Genomic DNA, 22581 nt, shown 5'->3' with positions numbered 1-22581 from the left:
CAGGATTCTAGCAGCCGTATTTAGCACTAACTGAAGTTTATTTAGTGCTTTATCCGGGTAGCCGGAAAGTAGAGCATTGCAGTAGTCTAACCTAGAAGTGACAAAAGCATGGATTAATTTTTCTGCATCATTTTTGGACAGAAAGTTTCTGATTTTTGCAATGTTACGTAGATGGAAAAAAGCTGTCCTTGAAATGGTCTTGATATGTTCTTCAAAAGAGAGATCAGGGTCCAGAGTAACGCCGAGGTCCTTCACAGTTTTATTTGAGATGACTGTACAACCATTAAGATTAATTGTCAGATTCAACAGAAGATCTCTTTGTTTCTTGGGACCTAGAACAAGCATCTCTGTTTTATCCGAGTTTAAAAGTAGAAAGTTTGCTGCCATCCACTTCCTTATGTCTGAAACACATGCTTCTAGCGAGGGCAATTTTGGGGCTTCACCATGTTTCATTGAAATGTACAGCTGTGTATCATCCGCATAGCAGTGAAAGTTAACATTATGTTTTCGAATAACATCCCCAAGAGGTAAAATATATAGTGAAAACAACAGCGGTCCTAAAACGGAACCTTGAGGAACACCGAAATTTACAGTTGATTTGTCAGAGGACAAACCATCCACAGAGACAAACTGATATCTTTCCGACAGATAAGATCTAAACCAGGCCAGAACTTGACCGTGTAGACCAATTTGGGTTTCCAATCTCTCCAAAAGAATGTGGTGATCGATGGTATCAAAAGCAGCACTAAGGTCTAGGAGCACGAGGACAGATGCAGAGCCTCGGTCCGATGCCATTAAAATGTCATTTACCACCTTCACAAGTGCCGTCTCAGTGCTATGATGGGGTCTAAAACCAGACTGAAGCATTTCATATACATTGTTTGTCTTCAGGAAGGCAGTGAGTTGCTGAGCAACAGCCTTTTCTAAGATTTTTGAGAGGAATGGAAGATTCGATATAGGCCGATAGTTTTTTATATTTTCTGGGTCAAGGTTTGGCTTTTTCAAGAGAGGCTTTATTACTGCCACTTTTAGTGAGTTTGGTACACATCCGGTGGATAGAGAGCCGTTTATTATGTTCAACATAGGAGGGCCAAGCACAGGAAGCAGCTCTTTCAGTAGTTTAGTTGGAATAGGGTCCAGTAAGCAGCTTGAAGGTTTAGAGGCCATGATTATTTTCATCATTGTGTCAAGAGATATAGTACTAAAACACTTGAGCGTCTCTCTTGATCCTAGGTCCACGCAGAGTTGTGCAGACTCAGGACAACTGAGCTTTGAAGGAATACGCAGATTTAAGGAGGAGTCTGTAATTTGCTTTCTAATAATCATAATTTTTTCCTCAAAGAAGTTCATGAATTTATCACTGCTAAAGTGAAAGTCATCCTCTCTTGGGGAATGCTGCTTTTTAGTTAGCTTTGCGACCGTATCAAAAAGGAATTTTGGATTGTTCTTATTGTCCTCAATTAAGTTAGAAAAATAGGATGATCGAGCAGCAGTAAGGGCTCTTCGGTACTGCACGGTACTGTCTTTCCAAGCTAGACGGAAGACTTCCAGTTTGGTGTGGCGCCATTTCCGTTCCAATTTTCTGGAAGCTTGCTTCAGAGCTCGGGTATTTTCTGTGTACCAGGGAGCTAGTTTCTTATGAGAAATGTTTTTAGTTTTTAGGGGTGCAACTGCATCTAGGGTATTGCGCAAGGTTAAATTGAGTTCCTCAGTTAGGTGGTTAACTGATTTTTGTCCTCTGGTGTCATTGGGTAGACAGAGGGAATCTGGAAGGACATCAAGGAATCTTTGTGTTGTCTGTGAATTTATAGCACGACTTTTGATGTTCCTTGGTTGGGGTCTGAGCAGATTATTTGTTGCAATTGCAAACGTAATAAAATGGTGGTCCGATAGTCCTGGATTATGAGGAAAACATTAAGATCCACAACATTTATTCCATGGGACAAAACTAGGTCCAGCGTATGACTGTGACAGTGAGTGGGTCCAGAGACATGTTGGACAAAACCCACTGAGTCGATGATGGCTCCGAAAGCCTTTTGGAGTGGGTCTGTGGACTTTTCCATGTGAATATTAAAGTCACCAAAGATTAGAATATTATCTGCTATGACTACAAGGTCCGATAGGAATTCAGGGAACTCAGTGAGGAACGCTGTATATGACCCAGGAGGCCTGTAAACAGTAGCTATAAAAAGTGATTGAGTAGGCTGCATAGATTTCATGACTAGAAGCTCAAAAGACGAAAACGTCATTTTTTTTTTTGTAAATTGAAATTTGCTATCGTAAATGTTAGCAACACCTCCGCCTTTGCGGGATGCACGGGGATATGGTCACTAGTGTAGCCAGGAGGTGAGGCCTCATTTAACACAGTAAATTCATCAGGCTTAAGCCATGTTTCAGTCAGGCCAATCACATCAAGATTATGATCAGTGATTAGTTCATTGACTATAATTGCCTTTGAAGTAAGGGATCTAACATTAAGTAGCCCTATTTTGAGATGTGAGGTATCATGATCTCTTTCAATAATGACAGGAATGGAGGTGGTCTTTATCCTAGTGAGATTGCTAAGGCGAACACCGCCATGTTTAGTTTTGCGCAACCTAGGTCGAGGCACAGACACGGTCTCAATGGTGATAGCTGAGCTGACTACACTGACTATGCTAGTGGCAGACTCCACTATGCTGGCAGGCTGGCTAACAGCCTGCTGCCTGGCCTGCACCCTATTTCATTGTGGAGCTAGAGGAGTTAGAGCCCTGTCTATGTTGGTAGATAAGATGAGAGCACCCCTCCAGCTAGGATGGAGTCCGTCACTCCTCAGCAGGTCAGGCTTGGTCCTGTTTGTGGGTGAGTCCCAAAAAGAGGGCCAATTATCTACAAATTCTAACTTTTCGGAGGGGCAGAAAACAGTTTTCAACCAGCGATTGAGTTGTGAGACTCTGCTGTAGAGCTCATCACTCCCCCTAACTGGGAGGGGGCCAGAGACAATTACTCGATGCCGACACATCTTTCTAGCTGATTTACACGCAGAAGCTATGTTGCGCTTGGTGATCTCTGACTGTTTCATCCTAACATCGTTGGTGCCGACGTGGATAACAATATCTCTATACTCTCTACACTCGCCAGTTTTAGCTTTAGCCAGCACCATCTTCAGATTAGCCTTAACGTCGGTAGCCCTGCCCCCGGTAAACAATGTATGATCGCTGGATGATTCGTTTTAAGTCTAATACTGCGGGTAATGGAGTCGCCAATGACTAGAGTTTTCAATTTGTCAGAGCTAATGGTGGGAAGCTTCGGCGTCTCAGACCCCGTAACGGGAGGAGTATAGACCAGAGAAGGCTCGGCCTCTGACTCCGACTCGCTACTTAATGGGGAAAACCGGTTGAAAGTTTCTGTCGGCTGAATGAGCGACACCGGTTGAGCGTTCCTACAGCATTTCCTTCCAGAAACCGTGAGAAAGTTGTCCGGCTGCGGGGACTGTGCCAGGGGATTTATACTACTATCTGTACTTGCTGGTGGCACAGACGCTGTTTCATCCTTTCCTACACTGAAATTACCCTTGCCTAACGATTGCGTCTGAAGCCGGGCTTGTAGCACAGCTATCCTCGCCGTAAGGCGAGTACAGCGACTGCAATTAGAAGGCATCATGTTAATGTTACTACTTAGCTTCGGGTGTTGGAGGTCCTGACGAATCGTGTCCAGATAAAGCGTCCGGAGTGAAAAAGTTGTGGGTGGAAAAAAAAAATATATATATATGTGTGTGTGTGTATAACAACAGTAATTAAAAAGTAAAAACCGTAAAATTGTCAGGTAGCAAAATAGGTTGGCAACAAAACGCACAGCACAGCAACTCGAAAACAGGTCTGCAAGTTGTGACCGGAAGTTGTGTATAAAAAAACAGGTTACCAGGAGTTGGCTAAATGGGGAACAGGTTACCAGGAGTTGGCTAAATGGGGAACAGAGTTACCAGGAGTTGGCTAAATGGGGAACAGATAACCAGGAGTTGGCTAAATGGGGAACAGATAACCAGGAGCTGGCTATATGGGGAACAGATACCAGGAGTTGGCTAAATTGGGAACAGATAACCAGGAGCTGGCTAAATGGGGAACAGATACCAGGAGTTGGCTAAATGGGGAACAGATTACCAGGAGCTGGCTAAATGGGGAACAGATACCAGGAGTTGGCTAAATGGGGAACAGAGTTACCAGGAGTTGGCTAAATGGGGAACAGATAACCAGGAGTTGGCTAAATGGGGAACAGATACCAGGAGTTGGCTAAATGTGGAACATTTTACCAGGAGTTGGCTAAATGGGGAACAGATACCAGGAGTTGGCTAAATGGGGAACAGATACCAGGAGTTGGCTAAATGGGGAACAGATACCAGGAGTTGGCTAAATGGGGAACAGATTACCAGGAGTTGGCTAAATGGGGAACAGATACCAGGAGATGGCTAAATGGGGAACAGATACCAGGAGTTGGCTAAATGGGGAACAGATACCAGGAGTTGGCTAAATGGGGAACAGATAACCAGGAGATGGCTAAATGGGGAACAGATAACCAGGAGATGGCTAAATGGGGAACAGATACCAGGAGTTGGCTAAATGGGGAACAGATAACCAGGAGTTGGCTTTCATACTCAATTAAACACTGCTGTGTATTGTTTTGCTGTAATCTCTTTTCTACAAACTACAAAATAATAAAGGAAGGTGTGAATGACTGGTCAAATATCAACGGCTTTCTGAAACACAGAAGCAATATGATGAGGTGGAGAGAACTTGATCTGCGCCTGGTCAGACTCTTGACCAGATACAAATTACCATTTTGGAGGCTGAAAGAAAGAGATGGAGGGATGTCCTTACATGTTTCATAAGTATCATCACCCAGTCTCTGGCTGAAAGAAAGAGATGGAGGGATGTCCTTACATGTTTCATAAGTATCATCACCCAGTCTCTGGCTGAAAGAAAGAGATGGAGGGAGGTCCTTACATGTTTCATAAGTATCATCACCCAGTCTCTGGCTGAAAGAAAGAGATGGAGGGATGTCCTTACATGTTTCATAAGTATCATCACCCAGTCTCTGGCTGAAAGAAAGAGATGGAGGGATGTCCTTACATGTTTCATAAGTATCATCACCCAGTCTCTGGCTGAAAGAAAGAGATGGAGGGATGTCCTTACATGTTTCATAAGTATCATCACCCAGTCTCTGGCTGAAAGAAAGAGATGGAGGGATGTCCATACATGTTTCATAAGTATCATCACCCAGTCTCTGGCTGAAAGAAAGAGATGGAGGGATGTCCTTACATGTTTCATAAGTATCATCACCCAGTCTCTGGCTGAAAGAAAGAGATGGAGGGATGTCCTTACATGTTTCATAAGTATCATCACCCAGTCTCTGGCTGAAAGAAAGAGATGGAGGGATGTCCTTACATGTTTCATAAGTATCATCACCCAGTCTCTGGCTGAAAGAAAGAGATGGAGGGAGGTCCTTACATGTTTCATAAGTATCATCACCCAGTCTCTGGCTGAAAGAAACCTGGCATTCAGGGGTTCATCAGACAAACTCAGACAAGATTCAGAATGTACCTGATCTGCCATCAGACAAGATGACTGACTGCCGTTGAGCTGCTTTCCTTTCTCTGTCAGAACAACCTGGAGGAACTCTCTCCTAACCTTTGGATGGCGCTAAGAATTGCAGTCAACCTACCAGTAACAGTAGCATTGGCAGAGAGGAGCTTTTCAAAATGACAGCTCTTCAAAAGCTACCTGAGGTCTTCTGTGTCACAGGAACGTTTGAGTGGTCTGGCCATCATGAGCATGAGTCATGACGTGGGGAAACAAATGTCCTATGATGACTTTATTGATGATTTTGCCTCAAGAAAGTGCAGAAGAGGAATATTGTGATGGTAAGATTTTAATTCAAACATTGAACAGTTTACACACTTAGTAACATTGTAAGATTGTATGGCAGAAGTGCATTTGTGTAAATGACTGCTTCACTAACTATGTGACATACTTTCTCAATTTCCTCCAGACAGTCCAGATAGACTGGTGCCCATGCTGATGCTGAACATGCCCAGGCTGTAGAGGGAACCAAAGTTAATCACACAGCTGTATAGGTTTTATTGGACTATTCTGAGACATATAGCTGCAGCCTGAGCCTATAGGCTTATATTTACATTGTATAGACAAAGCTAATGGAATAATATTGTGAGGACTGGACTAATTACCAGGCAGCAGAGCCAAAACTCAGTGTAATACTTAATAATTTTCTACAATTGATATTTTCTAAAATGTTGTATTTATGTTAATGTTAATGTTAATATTAATATTCACTTATTTTAAGATTCTATAGACTATATACTATATACTATATACTATAGTATATAGTATTGTAGTGGGAGCACTGGGGTGTCAGGTGTGGATGGCAATGATAAATGGTAAACATGACTCACAGGTCAGGTAGGAAGGCCCCTGAGCAGATTTTTGCTTAGGGCCCCTGGGAGGTCAGGACTGGCTCTGGCCCTATCAGATGCTACGAAGTCCATCCAGCTCGCCCCTGATTGGCCAAAGGGATACTTCCTCAAGGGGAGTCCACTGATGGGGTTGAAAGTCAGTGTCTGAGCTCTCTACTGTGAACGTGGACATTGCTGTGAGAGTGTGTGTGTGTGTGTGTGTGTGTGTGTGTGTGTGTGTGTGTGTGTGTGTGTGTGTGTGTGTGTGTGTGTGTGTGTGTGTGTGTCGGTGAAATCTGACTCTCAATCTCTTCTCCCTCTCCCCACTCACCTTATCAGGACTGAGATGAGTCCTCCACTGAGGTCTTCAACTGCAAGGTCCTGCAGATCATGATGAGGGGAGACAGGGGTCAGGCTCCAGCATAATGGAGTTGGTGGTAGTAGAGTTGGATAACTCAATGTGTCCGAAGCTGAGGTTTGGTTTTGTGTGTCTCTCTCTCTCTCTCTCTGTCTCTGTCTCTCTCTCTCTCTCTTTCTCTCTCGGTGTCTCTCTGTGTGTCTCTGTGTGTCTCTGTGTGTCTCTCTTTTTCTCCTGTAGGATCTGGGTTTTGAGGAGGTGCAGAGGTTGTTGCTGCTGGAGAAGTTTAACACAATGTAGGCTGCTCTCGGCTCCCCTCTCAGGATTCCAGTGGTGGACCTCTCCTCCTCTCAGGACTCCAGTGGTGGACCTCTCCTTCCCTCAGGACTCCAGTGGTGGACCTCTCCTCCTCTCAGGATTCCAGTGGTTGACTTCTCCTCTCAGGACTCCAGTGGTGGACCTCTCCTTCTCTCAGGACTCCAGTGGTGGACCTCTCCTTCCCTCAGGACTCCAGTGGTGGACCTCTCCTCCTCTCAGCATTCCAGTGGTTGACTTCTCCTCTCAGGACTCCAGTGGTGGACCTCTCCTCCTCTCAGGACTCCAGTGGTGGACCTCTCCTCCTCTCAGGATTCCAGTGGTTGACGTCTCCACTCAGGACTCCAGTGGTGGACCTCTCCTCCTCTCAGGACTCCAGTGGTGGACCTCTCCTCCTCTCAGGATTCCAGTGGTTGACTTCTCCTCTCAGGACTCCAGTGGTGGACCTCTCCTTCTCTCAGGACTCCAGTGGTGGACCTCTCCTTCCCTCAGGACTCCAGTGGTGGACCTCTCCTCCTCTCAGCATTCCAGTGGTTGACTTCTCCTCTCAGGACTCCAGTGGTGGACCTCTCCTCCTCTCAGGACTCCAGTGGTGGACCTCTCCTCCTCTCAGGATTCCAGTGGTTGACGTCTCCACTCAGGACTCCAGTGGTGGACCTCTCCTTCCCTCAGGACTCCAGTGGTGGACCTCTCCTCCTCTCAGCATTCCAGTGGTTGACTTCTCCTCTCAGGACTCCAGTGGTGGACCTCTCCTCTGTCAGGATTTGGCCAGGGTTGTTCCGGGTTTTTGTCAGTAGATGTCCCCATTGTGCTTTTTGTCCCTGTGTTTTTCCCTTGATCCCCATTATTGTTTGCACCTGTGTCTCGTTTCCCCTGATTGTATTTAAACCCTTTGTTTCCCTCAGTTCTGTGCTCTGTGTTTGTATGTTAGCACCCTGCCCTAGTGTTCTGTGTGCTCTTGTCGATTCCGGGTGAAGTTCTTGTGGTATTCTGTTTTTTGTTTTTGTTTATTTTTTGGTGAGTTTCTTTTGAGGTCTTTTTGTGTTTTTCCTACCACCTTTTGGATTTGCCATTTTTTGTATTTTAGGATTTTTTCTTTATTAAATACACCGTCTTAAGTACTGCTGTGTCTGCCTCATCTTCTGGGTTCTGCTGACTATTCGTGGCTCAGTTGGTTAAGTGACTGTTTCTCACTCCGGAGACCCAGGTTCGAAACCGGGTCCTGACATCCTCCTCTCAGGACTCCAGTGATGGACCTCTCCACCCCTCAGGACTCTACTGGGTGTGTATGTTTAACTCTGGATATCATACCTGGGTTGTTAGTGTGACTCTAGACCGTGCTAGTCCATTGAGTTAAATTCTAGACATTAGCTCCAGGAGCTAACATGAATCTCCAGGTCTCAGACAATGTTATCTCATCATTACTGACCAGCTTAGTTCACTGAAAACACACCCAGTCTGTTGTTATGTTATTTCACATCTAAATCATACATACTTTAATGTGAGTATACATCCCTATGTTTTCAGGTTCTATAGACAGTCTCAAATAGCACCATATACCTATATAGTGAACTACTTTCGACCAGAGCGCTTTGGGCCATATAGAACCGTCATGTTATGTTGTTATAAGGTTGCTTTAATGGGTTTATTCTGACCATTGTCCCCTCCCTTCCTCTCCTCCTCTGGTCCCCCTGTCCCTGTCTCTGGGTGGGGAACGTCACCATGGACCTCAATGAGAAATAGATATGGGACCTCTTCAAAACGTATGACCATCATGCCCCATTTCAATCTGTTTTAGTTCTGTATCTGCATCTCTAACTACATGTTAGTTAACAGACATTCTTATCCAGAGCAACTTACAGGAGCAAGTAGGGTTAAGTGCTTTGATCAAGGGCACACTGGCTGTTTTTTTTCACCTAGTTGGCTCAAGTATTTGAACCAGCAACCTTTCTGTTACTGGCCCTACACTCATAACCGCTAGGCTTCCTGCACATCCACTGCTTAGGCTTCTCTTGCTGTGAGTTTCTTTGTTTCTGACATGGTGTGATAATCATCAAGTAAAATAACATTAACACCTTAAATGGTTCACTCAAAATGGCCGCCGGTCCACCATTCTAATATTATTACATTTATCTCTGTCTGCTTAGTTGGAATGAGAATCATCATTATTGTACATTCAAATGCAATGTCCTCTACTGTAGGTGTGGGGAGATGGAGTATCAATGTCCTCTACTGTAGGTGTGGGGAGATGGAGTATCAATGTCCTCTACTGTAGGTGTGGGGAGATGGAGTATCAATGTCCTCTACTGTAGGTGTGGGGAGATGAAGTATCAATGTCCTCTACTGTAGGTGTGGGGAGATGGAGTATCAATGTCCTCTACTGTAGGTGTGGGAGATGGAGTATCAATGTTCTGCATGAGATGATGTGCCTTTGTCAACATCAAGAATACCAACATGGCCGCTGTCACCTTGGAGAGGCTCCTGGTGAGTGGTGGGATGAAACATAATGCTGTCTAAATGCCTTCAACTATGTGAGATGTGCTTTCAATTATTTAGCTTAAACTTTAGGAGTTTGTACTTTTGGGAATGTGCTACTGGTTCCATTGTACTTTTGGGACTATGCTTATTAGTCCCATTATGAGTGGACCACACTCCCACTCCACTCAATAGCGGGCTGGTTATTGCTTTGCAGCGCTTGCAGCGCTTGCAGTTATCACTGATTCCTTTCAAACCCCTCATAGTTGAATTTGTGATTTCCAACTTGTTGTGTAATGTTCATGTCCATTGGCCGATGCTTGCTAGCTAAGATTTTGAAGGTGTGATGTTGACATGATCAGTCAAATCAAAGCGAAGGGAGATATAATGTGATTTGACATCATTTTATCTGTGGCCAATGACCTTCAGCCTACTTGGATGGGCACTTCTAATGTAAATCGATGGCAGCACCCAAGGGGTTTGAATTTTCGAGATCTCACTGTAGATTTTGTGGTGACGTAGTGTCCCCTTGAGTGACAGAATACTGAGCCAATCTCGGCGCAACTAGAGATCTCCAGAACAAACCCAGATTTGTCCGTCGGACTGCCAGATGGTGAAACATGATTCATCAATCCAGAGAACACGTTTCTACTGCTCCAGAGTCCAATGTCTGCTTTACATCACTGCAGCTGACGCCTGGCATTGAACATGGTGGTCTTAGGCTTGAGTGTGGCTGCTCGGCCATGGAAACCCATTTCCTGAAGCGCCAGACTAACAGTTCCTGTGCTGAAGTTGCTTCCAGAGGCAGTTTGGAACTCAGTAGTGAGTGTTGCAACCGAGGACAGACAATTGTTACGCGCTACGCGCTTCAGCACACTACCTGTCCTGTGAACTTACCACTTCGAGGCAGAGCTGTTGTTGCTCCTATTTGTTTCCACTTCACAATAACAGCACTTACAGTTGACCGGAGCAGCTCTACCACTGAAGAAATTTGATGAACTGACTTGTTGGAAAGGTGCTATTCTATGACGGTGCCACGTTGAAAGTCACTGAGCTCTTCAGTAAGGCCATTCTACTGGCAATGTTTGTTTAGAGATTGCTTGGCTGTGTGCTCGATTTTATACACCTGTCAGCAACAGGTGTGGCTGAAATAGCCTAATCCACTAATTTGAATGGGGTGTTCACATACATAGTGTTTGTGTCCAAAGAAACACACATATTTCCTGAGCTTTGTTATATCTCCTAGATATGGGACAGTCACTTCAAAACCTTAGTCCTTAAGATAATTATTTTCACTTCCTTTTTGCCAATAATGAAAGTGTTATTTAATGTGTTTAAATGGGCTATAGCACTAAAGGCCAAATTCATATTCATTTTTTTATATCACTGCAGCTATATCACTACCCCTAAAGGGGTACTAAAATTCAAAATCAAATAGGTAAATGATCCATGGTATGACCACCACTTCTTGTGACTCTCAAACCCGGGTCCGGGAGCGTAATCATCGCCTGACACCAATTAGCATAACTCAACGGACATAAATCTTCCAAGAAAATATTCCTATTCATGGAAAATCACAAGTGAAATATATTGGAACACAGCTTAACCTTTTGTTAATCACCCTGTCATCTTAGATTTTCTAAATATGCTTTACAGCCAAAGCTAGACAAGCATTTGTGTAAGTTTATTGATAGCCTAGCATAGCATTATGCCTTGCTAGCAGCAGGCAACTTTGTCACGAAAATCAGAAAAGCAATCAAATGAAATCGTTTACCTTTGAAGAACTTCAGATGTTTTCACTCACGAGACTCCCAGGTAGAGCGCCAAAGTTCATTTTTTCCCAAAATATTATTTTTGTAGGCGAAATAGCTTGTTCTTCACGTTTGACTGAGAAATCAACCGGAAATTGCAGTCACGACAACACCGAAAAATATTCCAAATTAGCTCCATAATATCGACTGAAACAAGGCAAACATTGTTTAGAATCAATCCTCAAGGTGTTTTTCAAATATCTATTCGATAATATATCAACCGGGACAATTGGTTTCTCAGTAGAAGCGATTGGAATAATGGCTACCTCTGTACAGGAGATTTTCTCCGGGAGCATCATGTGACCACTTGCGCAATGTAGCCCCCTACGGGTATTATTCAACATAAATGCTTAAAACTATGTCACAATGCTGTAGACACCTTGGGGAATACGTAGAAAGCGTAAGCTGGTTCATAGCACATTCACAGCTCAATAGGGACTCATTGGCACGCAGCGCTTTCAAAATATGGGGCACTTCCAGATAGGATTTTTCTCAGGCTTTCGCCTGCAACATCAGTTCTGTTATACTCAGACAATATCTTTACAGTTTTGGAAACATTAGAGTGTTTTCTATCCAAAGCTGTCAATTATATGCATGATCTAGCATCTTGTCCTGACAAAATATCCCGTTTAAATAAGGAAAGTTTTTTTTCAAAAATGAAAATACTGCCCCCAGAGTCACAACAGGTTAAAACAATTCCATATGTCAGCTAGTAGAACCCCCCCCCCCAAACGGCTCAGACTTTTAGAGGTTCAGAATCCCAGTGTCAGAGGGAGCAATGTCCAGCAGCTAGACACACAAAACAAATCTAATTGTATTTGTCACATGCGCTGAATACAACAGGTGTATTTGACCTTACTGTGAAACTCTTACTGACAAGCACTTAACCAACAATTCTGTTTTTTAAGTAAGAAAATATTTTTTTATTAAAAAAAGCAAAAAAATATATAAATTAAAATAACAAAAATGAAGCAATAACTCATTGCATTAAATATTATTCATTGTCGTTTAAAAAACACGCATCATGCAGACACAATAGGACACAATAATCCCAGGGAGACAGACAGACTTAGTTATACACATGTCAGGGTTCACTTTGGGTCCGTTTTTCTGAAGATCAGTGAGCTGAACACATCTCTTTCACACAAGAACACAGTGGACATTCAGAGCAGCTTGCCTTGGCCTTGGCATAATGACAACTCACTGTTGTCTGTTGTTTCTAGCTAGCTAATGTTGATAGCTAAATGTCAGCTAACTAACTAGGTCACTAGCTAAGTATGGGGTCTTGCTGTAATTCAGTGGCAGTGCATCATATTGATCACAATCCAGTCCATTCAGAGTAGCTGTGTGATGCACCAAAATGCTTGTTTATCACTGAATAACAGCAGCATCATGTAGCTAACAAGCTAGTTGAGATCACTAGTTCACTCAATTAAAACACCAGTTCAACATAAGTCCCAATACCAGTACTTTTACGTGCGTGACTGTTTTATTCTATATACATTTTTGATATTTTCTACCTTCTATTTTAGATATTTTCATCAGACTACGAGGGACATATGAAGCCTGGTAGCTGCAGTAATGTTGAGATGTCAGTAGGGAGAGCTCTAGTCTAGAACACTGGAACCAAAGATACTCCCCTTTCATCTGTTCTGGAACCTTCAGTACCAGCTGATGAGGAGTGATGGGAATGGGTCACATTTTGTCTCTTGTAAAACATGTAGGTCCACTCCTCAAATAAAGAAATGCAACTACAGTATTCTGACTTTAGACCATTTTCTATTTAGATACAGTAACATCCCTTATGTGACATGTTGTTGCTGCATGTTAATGACCTGTCTAGACTACTTTAAAATGTGTCAACCACAGAACTCACACTTAGGCTTTGCCTGCTTCTACTAATACTTACAGTAGACTACTTCTTGTTTCCACGCAGTGACAGTAAGTTGACTAACTGTTCAAGACCTCTCCTCTTCACTTCACTCTGTAAGTACTCTTGATGATATCTTGAAATATGGTTTACTTTTGTTGTTTTTAGCCAAACATCAAATTACTTACTGTATCTTTGTACTTGTTGGTTTATATTGAACTGTGTTTTGGTTGTTACATCAGGGCCTGTATTCATAAAGTGTCTCACACGGTCCATATAATTATGATCTAAAAGGCTAAACTGATCCCAGATCAGCTCTCCTACTCTGATACACTTTGTGAATACAAACCCTGGACCGTGGTTTCATGTGTTTAGTTTAGTTCAGTTTATTCATGTACATGTTTAAAACATGATCAGTAGAGTATACCAGTAATACCCAGATCTCCATTCAATAGGGTCATGTTCACTGTCATAGTATAACAGGGTCAATGATGTGTTTGTGTGTGTGTGCGTGTGTGTGTGTGTGTGTGTGTGTGAGTGAGTGTACGTTTATTTTTACATATTAATCTGATTGTTGGATACAGAGTCATGACCAAAATTATTTGCACCCTTGACAAATACACAGATTTATTGTATGCTATAAAAAGATGGGATGTACATTGTACATGTGGTTTCACATAAAGATTGTGCATGCTGTTTTAAGAGCTCTGAAGGCAATACATTTTGAAAATGGCCTAAAGCGTGACAGTAAGAGTGATTAAGTGGATTCTTAGTAAGAGCTTTAGGAGTAGTATTAACATGAGACACAGTGATGGTGGGTTGTGTGTAGGAGTAGTATTAACATGAGACACAGTGATGGTGGGTTGTGTGTAGGAGTAGTATTAACATGAGACACAGTGATGGTGGGTTGTGTGTAGGAGTAGTATTAACATGAGACACAGTGATGGTGGGTTGTGTGTAGGAGTAGTATTAACATGAGACAGTGACAGTGGGTTGTGTTTAGGAGTAGTATTAACATGAGACAGTGATGGTGGGTTGTGTTTAGGAGTAGTATTAACATGAGACAGTGATGGTGGGTTGTGTTTAGGAGTAGTATTAACATGAGACAGTGACGGTGGGTTGTGTTTAGGAGTAGTATTAACATGAGACAGTGATGGTGGGTTGTGTTTAGGAGTAGTATTAACATGAGACAGTGATGGTGGGTTGTGTTTAGGAGTAGTATTAACATGAGACAGTGACAGTGGGTTGTGTTTAGGAGTAGTATTAACATGAGACAGTGATGGTGGGTTGTGTTTAGGAGTAGTATTAACATGAGACAGTGATGGTGGGTTGTGTTTAGGAGTAGTATTAACATGAGACAGTGATGGTGGGTTGTGTTTAGGAGTAGTATTAACATGAGACAGTGACAGTGGGTTGTGTTTAGGAGTAGTATTAACATGAGACAGTGATGGTGGGTTGTGTTTAGGAGTAGTATTAACATGAGACAGTGATGGTGGGTTGTGTTTAGGAGTAGTATTAACATGAGACAGTGATGGTGGGTTGTGTTTAGGAGTAGTATTAACATGAGACAGTGACAGTGGGTTGTGTTTAGGAGTAGTATTAACATGAGACAGTGATGGTGGGTTGTGTTTAGGAGTAGTATAAACATGAGACACAGTGATGGTGGATTGAAATGCTGACTAACGTGTCGGGTCCTTTCCTTTTTTTTTTTCTGAAGCACCTTGTCAGCGATAACAGCCTTGAGTCCTCTTGGGTATGATGCAACAAGCTTAGCAAACTTGAATTTGGGGAGTTTCTCTCATTCTTCTCTACAGATCCTCTCAAGCTCTGTCAGGTTGGATGGGGAGCATCGCTGCACAGCTATTTTCAGGTTTCTCCAGAGATGTTCGATCGGGTTTGTCCTGCCTCTGGCTGGGCCACTGAAGGACATTTAGAGACTTGTCCCGAAGCCACTCCTGCGTTGTCTTGGCTGTGTGCTTAGGGTCGTTGTCCTGTTGAGAGGTGCTGAGCGATCTGGAGCTGTAACGGTTTTCATGCGGTGAAGGAGAGTCGGACCAAAATGCAGCGTGTAGATTGCGATCCATGTTTAATGAACAAAAATGTAACACAAATCTAAATACAAACACTACAAAACAAAGAACGTACCGAAAACCGAAACAGCCTATACTAGTGTAAACTAACACAGATACAGGAACAAGGACACTAAGGACAATCACCCACGAAACACACAAAGAATATGGCTGTCTAAATATGGTTCCCAATCAGAGACAACGATAATCACCTGACTCTGATTGAGAACCGCCTCAGGCAGCCATAGACTAACGCTAGACATCCCACAAAACCCCAAGACAAAAACACACCACAATAACCCATGTCACACCCTGGCCTGACCGAATAAATGGAGAATAAACATAATATATTTTGACCAGGGCGTGACAGGAGCAGGTTTTCATCCAGGATCTCTCTCTAGTTTTTTCATATTTCCCTCAAACCTGACTGATCTCATTTGGGTGCCTGTGGACAAAGTTCAAGCTGGCTGTCATCTGACTTCCAACTGGCCACTCTACAATAAAGGCCTGATTGGTGGAGTGCTGCAGAGAATGATGGAGGCCACTGTGTTCTTGGGGACCTTCAATGCTGCAGACATGTTTTGTACCCTTCCCCAAATCTTTGCCTAGACCCAATCCTGTCTCGGACCTCTACAGACAATTCCTTCGCCGTCATGGCTTGTTTTTTTCTCTGACATGCATAGTCAACTGTGGGACCTTATATAGACAGGAATTTACCACAGGTGGACTCCAATCACATTTTAAGGACGATCAATGGAAACATGACACACCTGAGCTCAATTTCGAATCTCATAACAAAGGTTATGAATACTTGTGTAAAAAAAATAATGTTTTTGCTTTGTCTTTATGGTGTATCGTGTGTAGAATGATGAGGGAAATAGTTTATTTATTCCATTTTAGAATAAGGCTGTAATGTAACAAAACGTCGAAATAGGTAAAGGGGTCTGAATACTTACACTGTATAAATGTTTTGGGGGAAATAGTGACACAAGGAATAAATACAGAGTGATTAACGAATATCAATAACGAGTAAAAATAACATCTGTTCCACAGTACAGAGTCGATGTGCAGGGCTACGAGGTAATGAGGTGTTTGTGTACATACATATAAGGGAAATGGGGATACCTAGTCAGTTGCACAACTGAATGCATTCAACTGAAATGTGTCTTCTACATTTAATTCAACCCCTCTGAATCAGAGAGGTGCGTGGGGCTGTACAAATGGACGTAATCGTCGCCCGGGAGCAGTTGTTGTTGTGGGTTAACTGCCTTGCTCAAGGGCAGAACTGCAGAATTTACTGCTTTTGCCAGTTCAGGAAGTCAAAACAGCAACCTTTACTGGCCCAACGCTCTTAACCGCTAGGCTACCTGCTGTCCCATAGGGAGGGGTAAAGTGACTAGGCATCAGGATAGATAATAGACTAAGCGAGCATAGAAGTAACTTACTGTAGTTCGTCTGGTGGACTTGTGTCACTGGGCAGCTCGCGGCTGGATTTCCCTTTGTAATCCATGATAGCTTGCAAGCCCAGCCACATGCTTCTCTCTTCGGAGCCAGCAGAGTAGGATTCAGCCTTCGTCCTGTATTGACGCGTTTCCGGTTTGATTGCTCATCGGAGGTCATAGCAGAATTTCTTTAAGGGTCCGGATTAGTGTCCCGTTCCTTGAAAGCGGAAGCTCTAGCCTTTAGCTCTGTGCAGATGTTGCCTGTAATCCATGGCTTCTGGTTGGTACGTCTGTAGGTCACTGTGGTGACCATGTCAGAGATAAACTTATTAATGAAGTGGTGAATGACGTGATCAATTCCTCCATGTTATTGGATGAATCCCGGAACATATTCCAGTCTGTGCAAGTGAAACAGTCCTGTAGCTGAGCATCCACCTGATCGGATCACTTCTGTATTGAGCGTGTCTCTGGTACATCCTGTTTGCTTTTGCTTGTAGGCAGGAAGCAGGAGGATAAAGATATGGTCTGATTTGCCAAAGGGAGGGCTTTTTATGCATGTGTAGAGTATAGGTGAACTTCAGTTTTGCTGCCCCTAGTTGCACAGGTGAGGTTCAAAAAGGAGGAGCACAGGTGAGGTTGAAAAAGAAGGAGCAACATATAATACAGTTATTCAGGTCCTGTTGACAGGATAGTCTCGAGCTCTTCCAGTTTCTTGGTCTATTTGGGGTTCTATTTGATGACCGACGTAATATCGTCAGTATGCCTGCTCGCTTGACTCTCTGTTGCCGGGGATCAGGGTCTGGTCCGGAGTAAGCAGAATGTCCAAAGTTGCAGACCTGTTGAAGTAGAAATGTTCATCCAAATCAAGTTTAGTGATCACTGTGCTGATGTTTAGAAGCTGTTTCGGCCATAGGAAATGATGGCAGAGACATTAAGAACTAAAAAAGTTAAGACTAGCATAAAGAACACAAAATAGTCCACCCTACATTATTGAGGACATTATTATTAGGTACCAGTACTAAACACAATGGCCAACAGTGGGTGTGTACCAAATGGCACCCTATTTCCTAAATAGTGTACTACTTTTTGTGATGTTCGGTTGTACCGATCCTGTGCAGGTGTTGTTACACGTGGTCTGCCACTGCGAGGATGATCAGCTGTCCACCCTGTCTTCCTGTAGCGCTGTCTTAGGCGTCTCACAGTACGGACATTGCAATTTATTGCCCTGGCCACATCTGCAGTCCTCATGCCTCCTTGCAGCATGCCTAAGGCAAGTTCACGAGGATGAGCAGGGACCCTGGGCATCTTTCTTTTGGTGTTTTTCAGAGTCAGTAGAAAGGCCTCTTTAGTGTCCTAAGTTTTCATAACTGTGACCTTAATTGCCGATAGTATGTAAGCTGTTAGTGTCTTAACGACCGTTCTGCAGGTGCATGTTGATTAATTGTTTATGCTTCATTGAACAAGCATGGGAAACAGTGTTTAAACCCTTTACAATGTAGATCTGTGAAGTTATTAGCATTTTACAAAATATTTTTGCAAGACAGGGTCCTGAAAAAGGGACTTGTCTTTTTTTGCTGAGTTTATGACATATATGATGTACACTGTATATATATTAATATATATTAAATATAATGTATATATGTATTTATGTTTGATATATATTTTAAATATTTACAAGTTATAAATAGGGAATTGGAAATGATTCAGACAATTACAATGATGGAAGCCACAATCTGCAATATTGAAGCGGAGCTACCCCCTTAAAGAAAAGTGTGTGTGTGAGTCACTTGCTGTTTATCCTCACAGCTTGGTGATAGCAGCTATCATTCAACCTGGTGGTCAGTCTTTAGGCTGCTGTACAGCTTGGTGATAGCAGCTATCATTCAACCTGGTGGTCAGTCTTTAGGCTGCTGTACAGCTTGGTGATAGCAGTTATCATTCAACCTGGTGGTCAGTCTTTAGGCTGCTGATGATAGCAGCTATCATTCAACCTGGTGGTCAGTCTTTAGGCTGCTGTACAGCTTGGTGATACAGCTATCATTCAACCTGGTGGTCAGTCTTTAGGCTGCTGTACAGCTTGGTGATTATCATTCAACCTGGTGGTCAGTCTTTAGGGCTGCTGTACAGTTATCATTCAACCTGGTGGTGATAGCAGTTATCATTCAACCTGGTGGTCAGTCTTTAGGCTGCTGTACAGCTTGGTGATAGCAGCTATCATTCAACCTGGTGGTCAGTCTTTAGGCTGCTGTACAGCTTGACAGACCGTAAAAGATGGAACATTTATCCTCCTATATTTGGGTTTCTGAGAATAAAACAGCTTCTGAATAATCAATGTAGAAATATGTGTTTACAGTAATACAGATCTGTTCAATATGTGTCACACCCTGACCATAGTTTATTTGTATGTTTCTATGTTTTGGTTGGTCAGGGTGTGATCTGAGTGGGCATTCTATGTTGGATGTCTTGTTTGTCTATTTCCATGTCTGGCCTGATATGGTTCTCAATCAGAGGCAGGTGTTAGTCGTTGTCTCTGATTGGGAACCATATTTAGGTAGCCTGGGTTTCACTGTGTGTTTGTGGATGATTGTTCCTGTCTCTGTGTTTTGCACCAGATAGGGCTGTTTGGTTTTTGGACATTTGTTAGTTTATCGTGTGTAGTTTCCTTATTAAATAAAATGAATCACAACTACGCTGCATTTTGGTCTGCTCCTCCTTCCCACAACGAAAGCCGTGACAATATGTGGTTGTTGTTTTTGTTGTTGATGATGACGATGACTTTATTGTATCCATTAGGAAATAGATTTTGAATCATGCATCAAGTCATCTTAAATAGACAGATGTAGACAGACATGCAACACATCACACACATTACATACAGACAATATTCAGATAGACAACCATAGAGCACAATACAACACAATACAATATGAGTCTGGTTCATTTTCAGTAATGAGGCCCTGTGCCCCATTTAGAGTTTTATGTATCAAGTGGATTTATTCACCAGCTATAGAGTGAGTTGTTGTTTTTGTTTCTAAGACTGCAGGGTGGGAGATGCAACAATGGCCTTGAGAACAGCAGGAAGTGTGTTGGGGGTCTTTCTCTGGTCTGTAGCAGGTATGGTCTCATTCTTATCTTTTAGTTGCTCTGTTTATCAATCTACAGACATTTCTAAAAGGATAAGAATCATAATGTTATTCTGGTGTGTTCTGTTAGGCATCGCCACTTCACTTTAAATAGTTATCTTTCACACCTCATTGAGTGATGCTTTTCTACAGTTTCCATTCACACTCAGCAACTACAGCAACAACATGTGAACAAACCCTACTTTCAGTGTGAGACAAATGGCCTTGGCTTAATTCTGATACCATTGTGTTGTGTGACTGTGTTTCAGTGGTACTGGGTCAGGATGGCTGGAGTGTGACATACACCACTCAGAGTATCTGTACCTTGAAGGGGTCAACAGTGGAGCTGACCTGCTCTTACACATATCCCAGAGGTCATACAGTCACAACAACCTACTGGTTCAACAAATATGATGCTGTTGGTCCTGTAAGTCTGAGTGATGACCCAGACTACAAAGGACGTGTGACGTACCTTGAGGATGAAGAGAATGGTCACACCCAGACAATCACAGACCTGAGAGAGAGTGACTCAGCTACGTACAAATTCAGATTTACAGATCAGACTGGAACATGGAGATATACTGGTGATCCTGGAGTCACTCTGTCTGTCACAGGTACAGTAACATTCAATATAGTTCAACTGTTGAATTCCATTTAGTTCAGGATAAATGTCTTGGTTTGTGTTTATGTCTGTATAACATAGGATTTCTTCCATCTTTTTATTAGAGTGATAAGTCAGTGATAAAGGGATTTACAGTGATATTGTTGTTTCTCCAGGTCTTCAGGTGAAGGTGACTGGTGGACATCAGGATAAGACACTGACCTGTATCACCACCTGTACTCTGACTGACAACCCCACCTACATCTGGTACAAGAACGGACAACATCTAGATGAGAGCACCTCCCCCCAGTACAAAGACCCAGTCTCCAGTAACTATGGAGACAGTTACTCCTGTGCTGTAAAAGGCCATGAGGATCTCCTCTCTCCTGCAGTGTGTAAGTGTGGACTTTTACATACAACATTTGTTTCAGGTCGTCAGACGATCATTATTGAATTTGCTGTAAATGTGATGTCCACTTCTGCTTTAGTTCTGTATGCTTTGCCACGCAGTGTTGAATGGGCTTCAAGATATACACTGCTCAAAAAAATTAAGGGAACACTTAAACAACACAATGTAACTCCAAGTCAATCACACTTCTGTGAAATCAAACTGTCCACTTAGGAAGCAACACAATAAATTTCACATGCTGTTGTGCAAATGGAATAGAGAACAGGTGGAAATTATAGGCAATTAGCAAGACACTCCCAATAAAGGAGTGGTTTTGCAGGTGGTGACCACAGACCACTTCTCAGTTCCTATGCTCCCTGGCTGATTTTTTGGTCACTTTTGAATGCTGGCGGTGCTTTCACTCTAGTGGTAGCATGAGACTGAGTCTACAACCCACACAAGTGGCTCAGGTATTTCAACCAGGATGGCACATCAATGCAAGCTGTGGCAAGAAGGTTTGCTGTGTCTGTCAGCCTAGTGTCCAGAGCATGTAGGCACTACCAGGAGACAGGCCAGTACATCAGGAGACGTGGAGGAGGCCGTAGGAGGGCAACAACCCAGCAGCAGGACCGCTACCTCCGCCTTTGTGCAAGGAGGAGCAGGAGGAGCACTGCCAGAGCCCTGCAAAATGACCTCCAGCAGGCCACAAATGTGCATGTGTCTGCTCAAACGGTCAGAAACAGACTCTGTAAGGGTGGTAAGGGCCCGACGTCCACAGGTGGGGGTTGTGCTTCCAGCCCAACACTGTGCAGGACGTTTGGCATTTGCCAGATAACACCAAGATTGGCAAATTCACCACCGGTGCCCTGTGCTCTTCACAGATGAAAGCAGGTTCACACTGAGCACGTGACAGACGTGACAGAGTCTGGAGACACCGTGGAGAACGTTCTGCTTCCTGCAACATCCTCCAGCATGACCGGTTTGGCGGTGGGTCAGTCATGTTGTGGGGTGGCATTTCTTTGGGGGGCCGCACAGTCCTCCATGTGCTTGCCAGAGGAAGCCTGACTGCCATTAGGTACCGAGATGAGATCCTCAGACCCCTTGTTTATCCATATGCTGGTGCGGTTGGCCCTGGGTTCCTCCTAATGCAAGACAATGCTAGACCTCATGTGGCTGGAGTGTGTCAGCAGTTCCTGCAAGAGGAAGACATTGATGCTATGGACTGGCCCGCCCGTTCCCCAGACCTGAATCCAATTGAGCACATCTGGGACATCATGTCTCGCTCCATCCACCAATGCCACGTTGCACCACAGACTGTCCAGGAGTTGGCGGATGCTTTAGTCCAGGTCTGGGAGGAGGTCCCTCAGGAGACCATCCGCGACCTCATCAGAAGCATGCCCAGGTCATACAGGCACGTGGAGGCCACACACACTTCTGAGACTCATTTTGACTTGTTTTAAGGACATTACATCAAAGTTGGATCAGCCTGTAGTGTGGTTTTCCACTTTAATTTTGAGTGTGACTCCAAATCCAGACCTCCATGGGTTGATAAATTTGATTTCCATTGATAATTTTTGTGTGATTTTGTTGTCAGCACATTCAACTATGTAAAGAAAAAAGTATTTAATAAGAATAATTCATTCATTCAGATCTAGGATGTGTTATTTTAGTGTTCCATTTATTTT

General features: G+C 43.3%; 1 protein-coding gene across 1 annotated transcript; it reads left to right on the top strand.

Annotated features, from left to right (window-relative positions):
* Positions 1-13342: 13342 nt before the first annotated feature.
* LOC135532849 (uncharacterized) lies at positions 13343-20903 on the top strand (the record flags this gene model as incomplete). Its single annotated transcript, XM_064960280.1, has 4 exons — positions 13343-13390; positions 19822-19899; positions 20177-20521; positions 20685-20903. Coding segments are annotated over exons 2-4 (619 nt in total), but the record flags the coding sequence as incomplete, so codon positions are not given.
* Between the last annotated feature and the right edge of the window lie 1678 nt (positions 20904-22581).

This window comes from Oncorhynchus masou, unplaced genomic scaffold (assembly GCF_036934945.1).
Source record: "Oncorhynchus masou masou isolate Uvic2021 unplaced genomic scaffold, UVic_Omas_1.1 unplaced_scaffold_2060, whole genome shotgun sequence".
Taxonomy (NCBI): Eukaryota; Metazoa; Chordata; class Actinopteri; order Salmoniformes; family Salmonidae; genus Oncorhynchus; species Oncorhynchus masou.
The sequence above is the reverse complement of the archived record's forward strand: the minus strand, read 5'-3'. Positions and strand labels throughout refer to the sequence as shown.